The sequence below is a fragment of the Gymnoscopelus microlampas genome (genome assembly GCF_963454915.1).
Source record: "Gymnoscopelus microlampas genome assembly, chromosome: 24".
Lineage (NCBI taxonomy): Eukaryota > Metazoa > Chordata > Actinopteri > Myctophiformes > Myctophidae > Gymnoscopelus > Gymnoscopelus microlampas.
The window spans coordinates 20130974-20151108 of NC_139961.1; the positions used below are offsets into that span (position 1 = coordinate 20130974).

A 20135-nucleotide genomic window follows, 5' to 3' on the forward strand; every position below is an offset into this window, starting at 1 on the left:
TGAAAGGGTGTGCTTTGATTGGCCAGCGAGACGCATGACGAAATAGAGCCCTATAAATAGGTGTGTCACTTTGAAACATTGTTTATATGTTTCAAAGTGACATCAGTGCCATCAGCCAAGCTAACATTGGACATGTTAGCTTGGCTGATTGAACATGTTAGCCAAGCTAAGCAAGACACCACTCACTTCACACAGGGTGTGATTTTTTATAGCCAACGCTAAAATAAAAAAATGACACAGATGCATGCTTTCCCGGGTTTTAATGGGTTAAGTACTGGAGTCGGTCGAGTACTTCGTCCCCCCAACCAACCGGGTGGCGAGCCGTGTTGTGTTCCTCCTCGCTCACTCCTCGGGCTCATGGGTGCCGTAGCCGAGGCCACCGGCGGACGGGAAGTGGGCCCAGAAGGTCCGGGCCAGGTCGTCGATCTTCTCGTAGCCGGCGTGCTTCCGCAGCTCCTCCACCCAGCCGAAGAAGTCGTCCGAGGTCAGAGCCCAGTTGGGGACACCTCGCTTCTCCCTGGTGGCGCCCCCTGCAGCACGTACAAGGACAGCGTTCAAATCAGGCAGCAAGCATCTTTTTTTTTAATGAGGCCATTAAAGACGGGGTGCTGTGATTTTCAGTGATGCCCCCCCCCCCCCCCCCCAAAACATGATCATCATGTATAATGGTTATACTAGGATGATTCTTTTCAAAAAAGTGTACAGAAATTGTTAAAATTATGTTTTTATGTGGACACGCCTCCAGTTCATTAAGTATACCTGGTTCTCACCTTAGCACCTCCTCCACCACCTTAGCACCACCCACCTGTCCTAGTCCCTCCTCCTCCTCATGCCCACACCTGTTGTGTTATGATAATGAGGGGGAGGTTATGTTTTTACTATGTCACTAAAAGCGCTGTTTTTCTATTGGCACGTTTGACCCTCAAGGTTTCAGCCTCCAGGTAGAAACTCAAAATAGTCAGAGAAGACATAAAACACCATAAAAACACCACCAGTGGGCTTAATGAAGTTCTATCAACCTTATAGACACACGAAAAACAAAAAAAGCGCAAAACTATGGCACCACCTCTTTAAGGAATAGCCGGTTCCCCTGCAGTTCTCTTTAATGGCCCAGCAGATGTCGCTATTTCCCCTCCTGCTGGCTGCAGAAAAACTAACACTCCATTCTAGTGAATGAGGTTTTGGCCGGACTTTAGGCTTGATTTTATTACCTTAGTATATTTTGAGAAATGTTTTCAGCTTTCAGACGCTGCATGGTTTAATGTATTTTTTCAATTATCATGATATGTGTTTAACAAATGATGGTCCCATCATTTAGGTAGGGTATACTTCTAGGGCTTCTACTGGTTCTACTGAGTGAAGCACCACCCTCACCGCCCTTCCAGCCAATAGCATTTGTTTCTTTTTGCTTTTCGGGACTGGGAGTTCCAATATGGTGGATTTGAATTACCCGAAAAAGTGGTTTCAAAACGGGTTTGTAGAAACCAATGAGGCTCCCTTCATCCTTATTGCAGTCTATGGTTCAAATGTATGATGTGATGCTCAAATGAATTAACCACTTGGACCACAGCAACCATATTCTGGGGGGAGGGGGGGGAGGTATTATTAGCCAAAAATAGCCGATCCGCACGCTCACAATGTGTCCCATTGCGGTGTGTCCAGCTTGTAAATTGGCTCATAACGTAAATTGTTTTTTGGCTAGATTTGGTGTAGATGGTCCAAATACAGAGGCAACTCAGGTACAGTTCATCAAGGCTAGAGGGTTTTACATGGTTAACTAATTAAAAAAATGTGTTAACCATGAAAATTAGCGATTCATTTTATATCGTAATATATATTCATGTATCATCATTATGTAGGTGTGCAAAAGGCTCAAGTAGTAATTCAGAGTGACCTCCCCATGAGTCGCTCCATCAACCAACGAGCACCTGGTGTGCTTAATTGATTGATACTGTAGATGTCAGCACAGCAGAGTCCTGCACGGGTCCAATTTTGACAACCCGCACCCTCCCCGCCCGCCAATAATCAGATCCGTAGACCGACCCGTCACCCGTGATTATATCAAAATACAAAACCGCCCCGCCCCGCCCGTCAAATAATGGACCCGTTGTCTACCCTGTTAGCCGTGATTACATGCAGTAAATAGCCTACAGACAGTCACTCAATTTAAGAGTGTGTTAAAATGCTTTTAACACAAGATAGCAGCCTATAGCGGTACATTCAGTGGTCAGGTTCGTTCGGAAATCTGCACATCAAGTGAAGAACGGAGGAGCGAGTTTTCCATACAGTATAGCCACGCGCGAGAACGCGCATACACGCAGTACGCACGTGTCATTGTTTGCATTATCAGACGGTTTTAATTTGAAGGTTTAACAGGATGTTCAATGTGTTTTTGTGAGTTCTTTAACGGGCCCCTGGAAAGCCCCCCCCCCCCCCCCCCCCTGCCCCACAAAGTTCCCCTAGGACCCTACTTTGAGAACCGCTGTCACTGAGTTCATACCGTACCTTCACTGGCCTCGGTGTCCTCTGCTCCTGAAATGAAAAGAAGGGAAAAGTATGAATATACATTTCTTTTATCCATTGCACGCAAACGGATTTGACGGGCGGATGACTCAATCAAGTCACCGCCGTTGAAAAATTAATGAAGCGGTGCCTTTTATTCAGCGCTTCACCATGAGCCTTGTTTGAGCTGCTCTGCATTTATAGTGTTGCTGTCGGGTTAGAAACCTCCTTTCTCCACATTCTAAGCGTTTCTTTTTTTTTGGGGGGGGGGGGGGGGGGGGGATTAACGGCCTACTTGATCATACTACAGCGTAACACGAAAGCATCAAAAGTAGCAGATCCGCAAGCTCGCAACGCAGCGCGAAGCTACGCATTTCGAGCTTGCGGATCTGCGGTTTTTTCATTTGAATCCTGTAAAGTAACGGTTTTGGACATATGAGGTTTCCACCCGACAGAGACGAAATACGAGCAGAGAGAGCCCGTTTCCTTTACATTCACAGGTTTCAGGAAAAACCACACGGGTCAATACCCACACACCATACCTCTCATATATCCATCCCCCTGGTGTCACAATGAACCCTGCTTCAACGTGACAGACAGACAGACCGGGTATTATACGTTTCATGTCAGTTGTCTTTGAGAAAAAAAGGGAACGGTGCATTTTTTAATTGTTATGTTGGTATTTTAAAAACAGATTAACCCTGGCAAATTTGTTTTTTCTGAACTTTTCTAAATTAAAAATGAATACACATTGAAAATAGCAGATTTACACCTCATTGTGGGACCGGTTCTGAGACTGTAGACTGGCTTTTTTCGCTATATGTTCCAGAATAAGTATATAGGGTAAGTGGTTAAGAAAATATCAACCCCTCTGATTTTTACTTTATTTTATTTTTTTATCGATAAAAGCCAATCTACAGGCATTGCAGCCCAACACACGTGTGAATTTGTAGATCTGCTTTTTCCGGTGCATTTCACCAGCGCACAACTGGCAGGGAATAAATCCAACCCCTAAATATCTAATCCTAACCCCAACTGGAATTGTAAGCAAATAACTGTCTCAAATGTTTGCAGAAGCACGCACGCACGCACGCACGCACGCACGCACGCGCACACGCACACGCACACGCACACACACACACACACACACACACACACACACACAGTGAGAAGAGGTGAGAAACCCATTAGCAGTGGAGGAAGGAGAACTCAATCTAACCCTTAAAGGGCCATTCACACCGAGCACTATATCTATAACAAAATAATATATAACAAATATGACAAAAACATAGTTTTAAAATTTGTTCTAAGTCAAGTGGATGGCAGAGTTCACACCAACTATAAAAAATAAATACAATAGTGAACGATATAGTTACAGTTATCATTGTAGTTAGTGCTCATTCTGAATGGCCCTTTAATCAAGTAGCGATACGAAAAATGTATGTTATATATATATATATATATATATATATAATATCTAAAATGACACAGATGCTTTCCCGGTTGTAATGGGTTAAGTAAATGTACTCTATTACTTTTCACCACTGCCACCATTAGGGTGGGACACGCGGTGTCGTGGGACCACATGGCCGGCCGCCGGACGTTATATAGCAACCAGACCGCTGGAAGATCACGAAACACCATGTCACTGTCGGGTGGAAACCTTGTATGTCCAAAACTGTTACTTTTCAGAAAAAGAAAAAAAGAAAACCAACATGACATGTGTTACAAATGGACCTAATGTAGTTATTATTTAGTTAATACTGTCAATACTTTTTATTTGTTATATATATATATTAATAAAAACCCACATACACACTTAACCACTTTCACTTGTAAAGGTAGGGTAAGTGATATGTTTTGGTTAAGACAAATAACGTTTTTATTTTATTTTGTTAAAAGCACTATATTCTGATTGAGTGTTTGTCCAGTAACAGGAGTCTCCATGTCTCTTCAGCTCTTTGATAAACATCAGCTTTATCTTTATAGTGTTCCAGTCTTTGTGTCACTTCCAATTTCACTTGTTTAATCCACTCACTGTATCCTGTCCGAGTTCTCTATCTCTTTTTTCTTCTTTTTTTCTAAATGTTTATCCCACAATTTTGTAACCCCTATTTTTTACACCCAGTGCCAAGTTCTCTATCTCTGATTGGATACAATTGGTATCCTGACATGAAAAATGCCTTTTCTGTTTAATAAAGAGCTGGAGAGACATGGAGACTCCTGTTACTGACTCACAAAGAAAAACACTTCATATCAAGGTAAATGGGCCTATAGCACAAAAAGAAACAAGAAGAAGAAAAACGAGGTAATGCAAACATATTCGAAAAGGAGTGAGAACTTAAACTTCCACCCGTTATCCTTAATTAAATAATTACTCGCAAGTTGAAACATGGAGATACGAGGTTTCTGCCCGACAACAATGAACTCCGTTTGTGTGGGGGGGGGGGGGGGGGGGGACAGGTGGCCAGATAACAGCTTGTCAGAGCTGAAGGTGACCTTGGAGCGGCATCACAGACATGACACTGTGACAAGTGTCTGTAAATGGAACATACATAGACCCGCCTGGGTCTGTGTGACAGTGTGTGAAAAGAGAGAGAGAAGGAGGGAGGGAAGAAAGAAAGAAAGAAGAGAAAGAAAGATTTTGTTATGCCGGATATATATATATACCTGGCTCACCATCAGCCAGCAATTGTAAATGTCTTTTTAATTAGTCTGTGTTACATGTCTTAACACATGAATGCATTTGTGGACAATGTACACTTAACAAGGACTATAATTTGAAACATGTTTGTTTGTTTGTTGTACTGTGGAATTCATTGTTGATCACCTGTCTCTCCTCTGCAGTGCTGGCACGCCTCTGTAGATTAGGAGGGTGCCAAGTACCGAGGAGGAGGGGTGTTCTGTGTTAGGTTTAAGATAAATAATAATAATAATAATAGCTTGAATTTATATAGCGCCTTTCATAAACCCAAGGATGCTTTACATCAAAAACAACGAAAAACCAACAAACAAATAAACAAACAAACAAAACAACAACCAACTATTCGCCAGAACTGGTAGTTATTGCGTAAATGACTCATGGGCGGGCCATGTGTTTGCTTCATAAGAGTGTTAAGCGTTTACCAATTACTAATTTGATGTCAATTGGTAGGGTCCACCTGATAGAAAAGGCAGGTTGGAAGTGCTGACAGTTCATTGTGGTTAGACGTGAAGCAACAAGCATGAGCAGGAGAGAAATGCCAGGGCCTTTGCAGAAGGTTTAGCCTGTCACAGTTTATTGTAGTTTTGGATTGTCTTCTTATAGTTTTCCCTTCAAGTGTTATTTGCATGTCTTAACACATTGACTGCCAATGACGTAATATTACATCATCTGGAGTTTCTTAGTTATTACGCTAGAGGGCGAAAGAAGAGACTCGTCTTTCCACCGAGACATCGTTTGTTTACATCCGTGTTGATTTTTTTTTTCTGTGGATCGTCAAAAAGACTCAAAATAAGGTAAAACCGCTGGCAGAAGCGGATGAATTAATTAATGAATACCTTCCAAGTTATGCTTATAATTGTTCCACTGTACATACGCTGCACATAGGCCTACTTTTTGTTGGGGGGTGTTTTTGAGAGAAATAAAAACACCCAAAAATGGCATTCATGGATGTTGTCTGATCTTGGGAGCCTTGGCCGTTCGACCAACTTCACAGCGCTAATAAACGAAACTGAAAGAAATCTCAAGGGGTTATTCCTAATGGAAGAATTTCAATGCATCGTGCTTGTTGGCCAGGACATAATTAATCCATTCAAAAGACAACAAAAGGCTCTGTCTTCTTACCGGCTAGACACAGCAGTCCTCCGAGCAGCAAGACACACAGGAGCAGCGAGCGGAACAGATGGACCTCCATGGCTGGCTGGGGAGGTGTTTTATTGTCTTTTCACTAGAACATAGAAAGAAGCAACACGTCACTGACGGGTGGAAACCCTGTATATCCAAAACAATAAAGCAAAATACAATCGCATGACTGGAAGTTTGACCTTATATTGCATGCTGTTCCATAATACAGCCAACCAGTTGAAGGAATCACAGATTGAGGTTTTAACCTTTTGCTTTTATGACATTTCTCAGACCATTCATGTTTATGGAAGATGCTTCGGAACATGTACTCTACTGCTAGTTTGATCACTTACAATACTCTTTAATCTTAAAATAACTAAATGACCGAAAATAGCAGATCTACTTGTAGATCTACGTGTAGATCGTGTAGATCGATCTACGATCTACGTGTAGATCGCTATTTTCTATCGCGATTGCTATTTTCGGGGCACATCATGCTTTCATAGAAGACATGCTGGCTTCCATGGAATCCAAATGACTGAGAACTTTAATCCATGCCAAAATGATGACTTTTCAGGAAATGGGGGAGGGGAAAAAAAGGAACTTGTGTTTCAATGAATACAATGTTATTTAATCAAAAGCTCTTGTTAGCTTTCCTCTTCGTTGGTTCAACATTTATCATTCAAGTTGGAGGCCATGTTCTAGGCCTGAATCCCTGTACTGTGTGTTGATTCCACACAGGCATTAAACCTATTCTGGTTCTCAAACTCTTTCATGTCAAGGACCGCCTAAATTGTATGTATTTGGCTACAGACCCTCATCTCAAAAATATGTTGTACCATGCAGGGACCTCCAGAAGCAAAGATTTCAGTTAAAAAATAATTATAATACAACATAAAAATGTAAAAACAAGCTCACAACGCATCACGTTGTGACGTGTTGTGACCCGTTGTGAGCTTGTAGATCGGCTATTTTCATGTCTTTCGTGAGACACTCACGAAATAGGGCATTCATTTACGGGGGGAAAAAAACATACAAAATTGAAATACTGTATGGAGATACAAGGTTTCTGTCCAAAAGCAACAAAAACTACAACGGTGAAACACCAGGGATGCTGCTGTGTTGATCCTTTGTTAAGTCAAACTTGATGAAGTTTACAATAACATGGGAAAAGAAAGAGAGAAAGAAGGCTGTCTCGTTCTGCCTTGCCATCTCCTTGCAGAATACAAATATATTGATACAAAGAGGGGGGGGGGGATGTTAGATTGAGATTCAAAGTTTTACAATAAATAGATCTGAACAAAACGCCACACAATACAGTGCATTTGCTGTTTAAATACCTGTCACCAAACTCCATTAACATTAAACGCTACAAACTTTACATCTTCCCTTTAACCCATCAAAACCAAGAAAGCATCTGTGTCATTTTAGATTTTAGCGTTGGCTATTAAAACATAGCAGACATATGCTGCAAGCTTGTACATCTGCTATTTTTGAACATTTTTGAAAAATCTTGAAAGTGTTTGAAAATTATTTTGATTTATTTTTTAACACAAATCTTCTCTTCTAGGGGTCCCTGGTACAAAACATTTTCAGATGCGGGTCCGTGGCCGAATACATATCCTTTTGGGGGTCCTTGGCACACAAAGGTTGTGAGAACTACTGATTTAGAAGGCATTTGGTAGAATTGGCCTCAGGTCTTAATGGGTTGATGTCTAAATCAGACATGTCCAAAGTCCGACCCGGAGGCAAGGGCAGATTTTATAGGCTTCCTTCCTAAAATGTGTATTATTTATGGTCGGTGTCGTCCTGTGAAATTCATGCATAGAAGCCCCTGGCACAAAACCTTGACTTGAAAAGGTTTGAGAGGCACTGATCTAAACAAAGCAAAGAAGAATATTTCCATTCGATCCAGCAGAATAAGCAACATTGTGTCTCCTGGCTAGTGTTCTCATCATACCTGTGGCGTCTCTCTGGGTGTAGTAGAATCCTTGGTGTGGTGGTCTGTGTGCTTCTCGGATGCCAAATGTTGTGTATGTATGTGGACCCTAGCCAGTGTTGCCAGATTTTGTGTGATAAATAAGCAACCTGGACTAGGAAAACAAGCCCAAAAGAGGCGACTATAGGCCACACGAGAACTTTAAAGCTAATATACTGTATGCATCGGCTATTTGGAAATAGCCGATCTACAAGCTCACAACAAGTCGGTAGATTGACTATTTTCAAAAGAATCGTGAAATAAATTGTGGAATATTTGGAATATAAAACATTTTTAGATGAGGTTTATGGACAAATATTAATTTAGGGGTCCATGACATGAACATATTTGAGAACCACTGGTTTAAATGATAATTAAATATAGGACCACAATCCCCAGGACCTTTCTTGCGTTATCCTTTTAGCCCAAATAACTACACTTAAGAAAGAAGTCCAAAAAACCTGCAACCCGCAACCACCAATATTTACAGGCAACTTTACAGAAAAAAAAGTCCCAACGTCGCTTATAATAAGCAGACATGGCAACACCAACCCTTGCCCGGACTGCTCGGCTCTCCCATGGAGGCCTGGGTTAACCTGCGGTGGGGTTTGATTATCTTTCACACCTACCTTCCACATGCCTGGACACAAGGCCTCCACAAACAACCGCTGTCCATCCTCTGCACCGACGGTCATTCCTCACACCTGTGTGCTGGACACATACTCCTCCCCGCGGGAATGAATGGATGGCTTTGTGTGTCCAACAGCACGAAAACTAGAGTTGACAAAACGTTGCAGTTAAAGTGAAATAAAAATAAAAGGCTTTGGCAACATAGAGAGAGAACTAACAAACTTGAAACTACCGTGCATACAACTCCACAACAAGAGTTATGGAGAATATCGTTGCTGGCGCGCAGAAAAACCTCTTATCTCCATATTCTAACCTTTTGCGTTTTTTCGTAAATTAACGTCCTACTTGATCATAATACAGCATCACACAAAAGCATTGCTAATCTTTTTTTTTTTTTGATTCCTGAAAAGAAGCAGTTTTGGACATATTAGGATTCCACCCGACAGAGATAGTTTTTTTTATCCTTTTGTATATTTATGAAAAAGTTTACAGTGTCATTGTCATTAAGTAGGTTTATATACTGAATGTATTTATACTGAACCCTTTTTTCATGACGTCTTGCATTTTCTAACAGTCGAAGTTGACTCACTGCAAATCCTTATGTCATTTCAATGCGTCATTGTTTGACTTTCTTTGTTTGGAAATGATTGTCCTTTCCTGGTATTAATTCAAGAAGTACTCAATTGTTTTACTTCAGTAAATGTAGCAATAACACAATATCTGAGTAAAAAGTACAAAAGCATTGGCGTCAACATTATACTTAAAGTACCACAAGTAACAGTTTGCATTATGCACAATATCCCATTTCACACATTTACTAAATGTATAAGAAAAATATGTTTTTTTAATTGCCTTTTCCGGGTGAGGCAAATACATCGATGAAAGGAGTACTTTCTGTAACTTTCTTGTTTTTGTACTTCTGCAACTGCACTTCTGACTAACATATCTTCCGGTCATGTAATGTGGCTTATTGTGTGTGTGCGTGCGTGCGTGCGTGTGTGTGTGTTTTCAGAACATGATGTGTGACACTGCCTTGGTGTCACCATGTTCTCCGAGCTCGCGTTTGCTTGCAGAAAGCTTAGAATCTATATGGAATCTCCGGGGGTGGACAAAGTACTCAACCTCAGTACTTGAGTCAAAGTATCTATTCCTAGTCAAGTATGACTTAACTACAAGTGAACGTTGCTATGTCAAATGTATACGTGAGTATACGTTAAAGTAATGGGGTACTTGCTTTCTAGCGCACAAAATATTTCATTCATTGACGTCCTTCCCCCCGGATACCATATTGTGGTCTATTGGCATTTGTATTGACCTGCAATGTCACATTTGACATATAAGTTAAGTGCATGACGTCAGTGTTGTTCATTGTATGTGTGTATGTGTATGTGTATGTGTGTATATGTGTATGTGTATGTGTGTATGTGTGTGTGTGTGAGAGAGAGTGTGAGAGATCTACGGCATATGAGAGAAGAGAGAGAGAGAGAAAGAGACAGAGAGAGAAAGATAGAGACAGACAGACAGAGAGAACGAGAGAGAGACAGAGAGAGAACGAGAGACATACAGAGAGACAGAAAGAGAGAGACAGAGAGAGGAAGAGAGACACAGACAGAGATAGGAAGAGAGAGAGAGAAGAGAGAAACAGAGAGAGAGACAGAGACAGAGAGAGCTTGCAGTGCCAAGCTCTGAAAACTGTTCTCTCTCTATTCTGAGAAAAATGACGCGCGCGTGTCGAATAAAGTGTTTGTGTTTCGAAGTCCGAAAGGCTTGTAACGGACAGCATGCGCCCTAAATCTAATGTCACGCTAATAATATGTGACAGTGTTACTTACACTAGCAGAGAGCTGTTCCCCTGGCAATGATACTGCGCTGCAAAACCCTTTATGTACAACTTAACTGTCCAACAGGAACCACATGAAGGGATCATCATCATCATAATCACCCCATGGAGAGTGTAGCACGCACATGCGCACGCACACATTTGTATCACTATACTTGTGAGGACGTTAAACATTTTAGGATGGCATTTTCTATACACGCTTAAGACTTCAGGTAGGGTAAGTGATATTTTTAGTTAGTTAAAATAAGTGTTAAATAGCTGTACATTCTGATAGTCCTCATTGGCCTAGAGTGTTTGTTCAGTAACAGGAGTCTCCGTGTCTCTCCAGCTCTTTAGTAAACAGAAAATGCAGGAGAGAGAACTCACACAGGATACAGATTAAACTAGGGAAATTGGAAGTGATGACACAAAGAAATGAGAAGACAAAATTGCTAGCGAGTGGCACTGAAAACAGCCAATCTACATGCTCACACATGTAACGTATAACCGGCAATAGGCGGTACAAGCTCTGAACACGTCACAATGTGACATATTACAGAAAACAGCCGATCTACTGTACCAGTGTCACAATCATGGAGTTATATCTAGAGAACGGACGGTTGGGTTTAGGCATAATTTCTGTGAGGTTAGGGTTAAGGTTAGGGTCAGGCAGTGGTGTGTTCTACCGTCAGATGCTGTGTACGGCGTATACCTTGAGATTTTTTTTCGTCGCTACCGTATACCTTCAAAAACGGTTTCATCCATTGAAAACGCGAGAGCGTATACCCACGACCACGCGCATCGTATCGTAGCGTATACCTTCCGAAAAAAACTATAACACAACACTGGGGTCAGGCATAGTGTGTGTGAGGTTAAAACATCCATTTGTCTTGTGAGGACCAGGAAAATGGCCCTCTCAACGTTTGTTGTTCAAAGTCTGCTATACTTGAGTGGATATTTAGTCATCACAAGTATAGTAATACACAGTGTGTGTGTGTGTGTGTGTGTGTGAGAGAGATGTGTCACACACACACACACAGACACACACACACACACACACACACACACAGTGCTACTGAGAAAACATCTGTGCTCAATCACTTGTGTGTGTGTGTGTGCGTTGTTTGGCTCGGGGACTTGAGTGAGACACCGTGACTACTTTAGAACTTAGGTAACAGAGTATGGTGGGCTGACAGCGCCGAGGCTGCCGGCTCTTCCTCTCCGACTCCCGGGGGGAGAAATGTATATCCTTGCATTAGGATTCAAGAGGAGTACCACCACCTCCTCCTCCTGACAGAGAGGGCGTCAGGACAAGTGTGTGTGTGTGTGTGTGTGTGTGTGTGTGTGTGTGTGTGTGTGTGTGTGTGTGTGTGTGTGTGTACAAGGCACACACACGTGTACGCAACACACACACACACACACCTTATGCAACGGTCCGTGGGGGAGAGATTTTAAGTTTTGTTGTTGTTATGCTTACGACATCTTAATGTAGGTATGGGTCATACATAGGTAGGCCTATGGGTACAAACAGAGACAGACAGACAGACGCAAGCAGAACAAACAACAGGCCTTATTGATTATTATTATTATTTATATTTTTAACTAACAAAAATAGCACCCCTATTTAATCCATTGAGCTTCCATCTCCACACAGATTGCATCCAGTGTTGCCAGATTTCGCGAGAGAAAAGCAACCAGGTCTATGGAAACGAGCACAAAAGAAGCGACTAGGCCACTTTTGAATGTACATTCATGGCTATTAGAAAATGGCCAATCTACAAGCTCACAACGCATTATGACGCAAAGCATTGAGAGCTTGTAGATCAGCTGTTTAAAATCTTGTACAAAATTTGACATATTTTGAATCTTTTTTTAAACAATTTAACAATACAAATCTGTTATGAAGGTCCATGGCACAAAATATTGGCACAACCAATATTTACAAGCGACTTTACAGTAAAACAAGCCCAATGTTGCTTATAATAAGCGGACATGGCAACAGTGATTGCATCACCCTGGAATTACAATCCGGAGCAGCACTCTGTATGTGTTATCCAACATCTCAGTTATCAGTGTTGCCATATCTGCTTATAATGACTTTGGGCTCGTTTCTCTCTAATTTCGCTTGTAAATATCGGTAGTTGCAGGTTTTTGGGATTGTTTTCAAAGTGTAGTTGCTTATTTGGCCTTGCTTCCTAATGTTTTAATTATTGTTTAACCCAGTGGTTTTCAAACATGCAGACAAGGTTAGGTTTAGGCATAGTTTTACTGAGGTTAGGAATAAGGTTAGGTTTAGGCATAGTTTTACTGAGGTTAGGAATAAGGTTACTGTAGGTTTAGGCAGAGTTTTACTGAGGTTAAGGTTAGGAATAAGGTTAGGTTTAGGCATAGTTTTACTGAGGTTAAGGTTAGGAATAAGGTTAGGTTTAGGCATAGTTTTACTGAGGTCAAGGTTAGGAATAAGGTTAGGTTTATAGGCATAGTTTTACTGAGGTTAAGGTTAGGAATAAGGTTAGGTTTAGGCATAGTTGTATTGAGGTTAAGGTTAGGAATAAGGTTAGGTTTAGGCATAGTTGTATTGAGGTTAAGGTTAGGAATGAGGTTAGGTTTAGGCATAGTTGTATTGAGGTTAAGGTTAGGAATAAGGTTAGGTTTAGGCATAGTTTTACTGAGGTTACGTTTAGGAATACCTGGCGGCAACCGTTCCGAGCCATTTTGGGGGCGAGCGTTATTGTATTCGGTCTTTGAGGTTGAGTAAAATTTGTCCCACTGTAAATCAAAATCAAATCGTTACTGCATGATGTAGTTGGCTGCTTAGCAGAAATGAAACATTCTAAACACAGCCTACTATAAATATACATTAAAAACATGCTTAGCAGCAATGACATTTCAAAATTATACTTTAAAGTTACATCTTGGTAAACGGAAATGATGAACAGATGACAGCTTCTGTTCATGGCTTTTCCCGAACCGTTCCCAAACATTTCAGTGTTACCACAGTGGTTCCTAAACTGGGGGTCGGGAACCCCAGGTGATTAGATTAATGTGCAACATTGTTTTCTCACTCAACAGTAAGCAAACCAACATACAGTATAAGTGTATACTGGGCATCATTTCTGAAAGTGGCAATTTAAGGACTTTTAAGACCTTTTTAATACTGCAAAAAAAAAAAAAAAAAAAAATAAGGCTATTACTGCAACAAAAGTAACACGCTTGTAGTTTGGCTATTTGCACAATAGTTATCGTTGGAGCTGAGTCAAACTAAATGTAATGGCCTGAAAAGTTAGTAGTTACCAAACATGTCAGTGTGTGTTACCGAACCTGTTGCAGTCAGCACAAGGTCCCTCTCATTTCCCTCTATATTGTTGAGTAATGCCTGCCATCTGCTGGACACTCATGGAACTAAATGCATCAACTTTTTTGTTCCATCCTTATACCAGGATATCACTCTCAATTTTGTTTATTTACAGCGGTGGTGTAAAGTAACTAAGTACATTTACTCAAGTAGACTACTTAAGAACAATTTGGAGGTATTTTTAAATAAACCACTTCAGCCCTATTTGATACATAGGCTTTTTGAAAATAGCTGATCTACAAGCTGCTATTTTCAAACATTTTAGTTTAGTCATTTTAGTAATTTTACTTTAGGTACTTTAAGTATATTTTGATGCCAATACTTTTGAACTTTTACTCAAGTAACGTTTTGAAAACAGACCTTTTACTTGTAACATAATTAATATTGTGGTATTGCTACTTTTACTAAAGTAAAAACATCTGAGTAACCATTCCACCACTGATTTAAAGTGGTGGACCCCTGTACAGAGCACCTTTGGAGGCCGACCTCATCGGAGTGGGACCGGAGACAAGAGCATGGGTGCGCACAACACTTAGCTGGACATCTGACAGTCACAGTGGTGGAAAAAGTAGTCAATTTTTTTTTACTTAAGTAAAAATATCAATACTGCAATGTAGAAATACTCACAATACAAGTAAAAGTCCGGTAATCAAAAATTGCTTGAGTAAAAGTACAACAGAATTGGTATCAGCATGTGCTTAAAGTACATTAGGCAGAATGTCCGATTTCACAAGTTTTCGAATGCATACAATGTAAAAAGGAAAGCAGATCTACATGCTCACAATGCGTCGCAAGGCAACATTGTGAGCTTGTAGATCGGCTATTTTCAAATGGCCGAAATGTATATTGAGCTGTACTGGTAAACGTTTTGTAATAATAATCAAAATCTACAAAGTAACTAGTAACTAAAGTTTTCAAATAACTGTAGAGGAGTAAACATATAATATTTTCCTTTGAGATACAGTGGAGTAGAAGTAAAAGTGCTGAAAATTGGAAATACTCCAGTACAGTAAAAAATACCTCAAAATGGTACTTAAGTACAGTACTTGAGCAAATGTCCTTAGTTACTTTCCACCACTGGATATCTGATGAGTGATGACAATACAGGGAATAAAAAGATGCCACAAATTCCAGTAGGAAAACCTTTAATTTGACAAAAAGTATTCCAACTTTTCACAGCACAAGCCTAACCACTCTCCAAGTACAGTACAGTTAGGTGCCGTGTCGGAATTTCAAACAGCTTAATATTCTTTTTTCTTTCTTTCGTATTAAATAGACATTATACAGAGGAAATTATATTTAAATAACAGTGCTCAGTAACATTAAGACATGTTTTTAAAAAAAGGAGAAAAACAAACAGACAAACAAACAAACAAAAAAGACGATAAGTAACTGAAAGGTTAAAATTGCACCGTGAAGTTTCCGGAAGGTCATTTAACCCATTAAAGCCGGTCCAGCATCTGTGTCATGTTAGATTCTAGCGTTGGCTATTCAAAAATAGCAGATGTACAAGCTCACAGCGCGTCACTTTGTGCCGCGCTGCAAGCTTGTACACCTGCTATTTTTGAACCTTCTTAAAAAATCTTGAAAGTGTGAGAACTACTGATTTAGAAGGCCGGGGGGTCCCCAGACTGCACTTTGAGAACCCACTGCATTGCTGTATGTGCTGTGTGTGTTGGATGTGCAGTGCAGCCTTAAGCCATTTCTCATTGGTACCAACACAGCCAATAAGAATGACACATTTTAGACATCGCCCACTTGTTCATAAACAGGCTCTCTCGATTGGCCCACATTTCATTCAAATCTGAAATGTTAAGGGTAGTTCCTCAAAATGCTCATTATAAGACGGCACCATTTCTGTCTACTCACTCTGCGTCTCACTGGTGGACTGAGTACAGCCCAAGACAAAAATAGCAAGACTCACCATCTCCGGTTCACTTCCCTGCGTGAAGTAGGCAGACGCCTTTTTAGGAGACCGGAAGCAGGTTGGAGTCTATTATTTCCAATGGAAGGGTGAACGTGAACACAGCTTCTGAACCATTCTTTAGCCCTGAAGAAGAAGTTATATGGCTGCTTATATGTAACCTTTATATTATACCATCACTTATAATACTTCTACAATACATTATGATATTTGACAGCTTGTAAGAGCCTAAATGTCTCCACTAATGGCTATTGTTTTGGTACAGCCTATCTTGTTATGGTTCAGTTTGTCCTTCAGGCAGCTACAGTATAACTATATGATCTCTGCCTTGTGCTAGATTCCCATGTGCCTCATCGATGACCGGCTTCGAATGCTATCAATGCATTGAATGGGAGATTATCACGTTTTATCAGACCATTGAATGGGCGAGTAGGTGACGAGTAAACGATATACGAACCTACCCGCGATTTGTCAGACCAGTCATTGGGCGTAATCAGGAGCTACTGACCTACTCGGAGGCGGAGCAGTCCTCACAACAAGATTTACGATTCTGTGCCTATCGGTACATAACTCCAACGGTGCTGAGTAGGCTCAGGCAAACGTTGCACCGTTCAGGACGGCAACTCGGTCGCTTTAGCTCCCTTGGTGGTCCTTCACGGGGCTCCAGTTCGCCTGAGACTGCGCGCCTCCGTCATGGTCCGAAACCAAAACCAAAACCGAAACTGAACTATTTAAGTCATCTCCGTTGGTAGGTCAGTATGTCTTGATAACACCCAATGAATGGTCTGATAAATCGCGGGTAGGTATGTAGGTCGCCTACTTCGCCCATTCAATGGTCTAATAAAAGGTGATAATGTCCCATTCAATGCATTGATAGCATCCGAATCAGGTGCATCGATTGCTGATTGATCCAGAATTCCACGACAGCCCCATTGTCACTTAACTAAATATTGGACCCGATCGTCACAAGCCACACAATATTTCCAAGATTTTCATGCTAAAATGGCTTTTTTCAGAGACAAATCAGGAGAAAATCAACTTTATTATCGACCTTTCTCTGTCCCAGCAACACACTCTCGTGGGATCTAGCAGCACCAGTAAACATTGGCGTTTGCGAGATCTGCCATCAGACGCTGGCGGTCATTTAGGATACCATTTGTAGGATTTGTATATAATTTCGCCACTAGTGGCTCCATTTGGGATGGCGGTTCTTCCTAAATTAACCATCTTTACAGCTCAACAACCTGTCTACCACTGACATCATCCATGGAGATTCCAAGCCAGGCATGGCCCCCTCCCCCCATACCATGGCCACAGCAGAGTAGGAGGGTCGTGTACTTCACAGTCTGGACGCCCCGCTGAGAGAGGAATACCGCGGTGAACATGACGAAGACAAGGCATCGTCATTGCCCACCGATGAGGAAGGACTTCCTGGTTGTCATAAGAGAGATTACAGTACAGTACTGTACGTCCTGTTTCCTTCCCGTTGCTCTCCCCGATGCGATGCAGCGTTGTTAGCTAAGCTGTCGCAGTGCATCTACTGTACTGTACGTGCGTAGCATTCCCCACTCGGCTGCTGAAGGTGAGTCCGGTGTCCAGGGTGCTCCTCAGATATCCCAAAGGGTGGGACTGGGACCTCATCAGCCCTTAGGGGAGCAGGAGGAGGAGCAGACAAGTCGTCTTCAATGAGAACGCCACAGAGGAGCCAATCGGTGTCCAGTGATGTCAGCAGGTCATTAACGAGTTGACACGCGCCGCGAAACAAGTTGTCCAACTGTACGAGCGGACGAGAAACTCGGGAGCACTATGATAGTGGATCACTGGATCAGTCGACCGTTCGAGGCACGGACTTTCAAATAAACAAACAAACCTGTTTAAAGCTGCTTTAAACTATAAAAGCTCTTTATAATCTTTAATTAATAAAGGTTATCATCCAGAGAAAGGTTCTACTGAACAAGGCTGCAGGGCCACCATGGCGTTCCTGAATTAACTGAAGTCCATCTCCTCCATGGTGGACCAGGAGCTTCAGGACTTCATCTCTGAGGTGGACAACGTCCACATGCTGTGGCTGGACAAGATCCAGCAGGAGGCAACGCGCATGTTCTCAGGTGAGGTCAGCACAGAACCAAACTTGATGCCGAAGACGCCGTCCCAAAAGAGGCGTGCTCGCCGGAAGCGCGTGTCCATGGCTCAGGAGGAGACCCGACCCAGGACTCGGCGGTGAGCTGCTTATATGTTATATAGAGTTAAGACTTCTGGAGATTAGTAGTTTTGTTCCCTACCTATGTTGAATGCACTTATTGTTAGTCGCTTTGGATAAAAGCGTCTGCTAAATGACTGTAATGTAATGTAATAGTGCCTATCTATAAATCTCTACAAATGCCTTCTAAGTTCTAAATCAGTAAATATTTAACAAACTTCAGGCTTTTTCGTGCGAAGGACCCCTGGCCCTGAGGGTGATGTGTGTTTGGCTGTGCACCCCATCTGAGGGTGTTTTGTGCCGGGATCCCCCCAGGAAAAAGATATTCAAAATATCCCCCAAAATGTTGATAAAAAAAGAAAAGGGCAGATCTGCTATTTTTTGAATAGCCAATGCTAAAATCTACAATGACACTTTCCCGGTTTTAATGGGTTAAAGGTCAGCAGGTGGACTGTGGTACTTGTACATTAATGGTACGTTACATTGTTGTCTGTTATTGTTTTGGTGTTTTTTTTATCCTACTACATTGTTTGTCATCAACATTTTATTTCTGAATTGTTATCGGGTTTTTTTGTAAACAAAGAAAAAAGGAAACTATAACCTTCCTCTTCCTGGAAAGTTAGCATGCTGAAATAGAAACCACTGTTCTGACATCATAATAATAATAATAACTATAATAATAACTATAAGTGTAATAATAATAATAATAATAATAATAATAATAATGATAAAAAATAAAAAACAGAGAAATCTTGCTCGAGATGACCAAATCTGCCAACCGATGATGTCACTGGTAGGCAGGTTTCTGAACGGTCCTAAAGTCCTCCTCTGAGGCAGTCCTCCGGTCAGTGGACTAGGAATGGTGCCGTCTTATAAATGAGCATTATTAGTAGTGAGGACCATTATGGAGACCTGAGGGCCGGCTCTAAAAAATTCCTTCTAAATCAGCAGTTCGGCACGAAGTGACGGAGCTGTTAGCTTGTAGATGTGCTATTTGTGAATAACAAACTCTAAAATCTTTCCCGGTTTTAATGGGTTAAATCAAAGACCAGTGAATTGGGTGGCGAGCATGCATGCATCAGAGCGATAATAAAGGGTGGCACATTTTGGTTTTACACCTACGAAACATTCAACTCACAGCTTACTTCTGCGCTTCACAAAACACACAGAATGCCACGTATACCCCCGATTTGAGTACCTTTCGTTTCTTAAAGGGGTTATTTCACTTAAAAACACTTCCAAAGTCATTTTAACGTCTACTCTGGCTTTTTGTGTGCTTGTATGCATTACATTACGGTCATTTAGCAGACGCTTTTATCCAAAGCGACTTATAGACAATAAGTGAATTTTATCCAATATACAATCCACTGTACCGTTAAACTCCAGTTTAACCATGTTAGACTCATTGAAAACACATGTACGTATGTCGCTAGTTCTGGTAACTGATACTGCCCTTCTAATGCGAGAGGGGGGCGTGATTTTTCAATTGTCTTTTTTCTTTAAATAAAAATGAACGCTGCCCCCTCAAGCATTAGGAGGCCAATATCAGTCACCAGACCCAGGGACGTGTGTTTCCAATGAGTCTAACATGGTTTTTAAAAAAAGTTCACTGGGGCTTAATATATAGCAGGGGTATATCACAACAATATTGAATCAAGCAACTTAAACAATGCCAGGGTGAATGCACACAAAAGCTAGATGTTAAAGCAAACCCACAAGTGTTTCGATGTGAAATACCAGGGCCCGTTGACTCTGAAGCGCTGTGGCCGAGCTGTCATCTCCACAGGTAGAAGGATGTTGAAGTGGACACAGACACGTATGAGCCATGGACGTTCACTAGAAAGAGGAACAAGAGACTGGACGAGACAAGAGAGGCAGTGGTTCTCAAACCTTTTTTTGTG

General features: G+C 41.4%; 1 protein-coding gene across 1 annotated transcript; it reads right to left on the reverse strand.

The window, feature by feature from the left end:
- Positions 1–342: 342 nt before the first annotated feature.
- otos2 (otospiralin 2) lies at positions 343–9001 on the reverse strand (the record flags this gene model as incomplete). The annotated part of the gene is made up of 4 exons (XM_084051440.1): positions 343–530; positions 2506–2532; positions 6329–6404; positions 8936–9001. 4 exons carry the CDS (start codon positions 8999–9001, stop codon positions 343–345), a joined length of 357 nt encoding a protein of 118 aa, XP_083907566.1.
- Positions 9002–20135: the final 11134 nt, after the last annotated feature.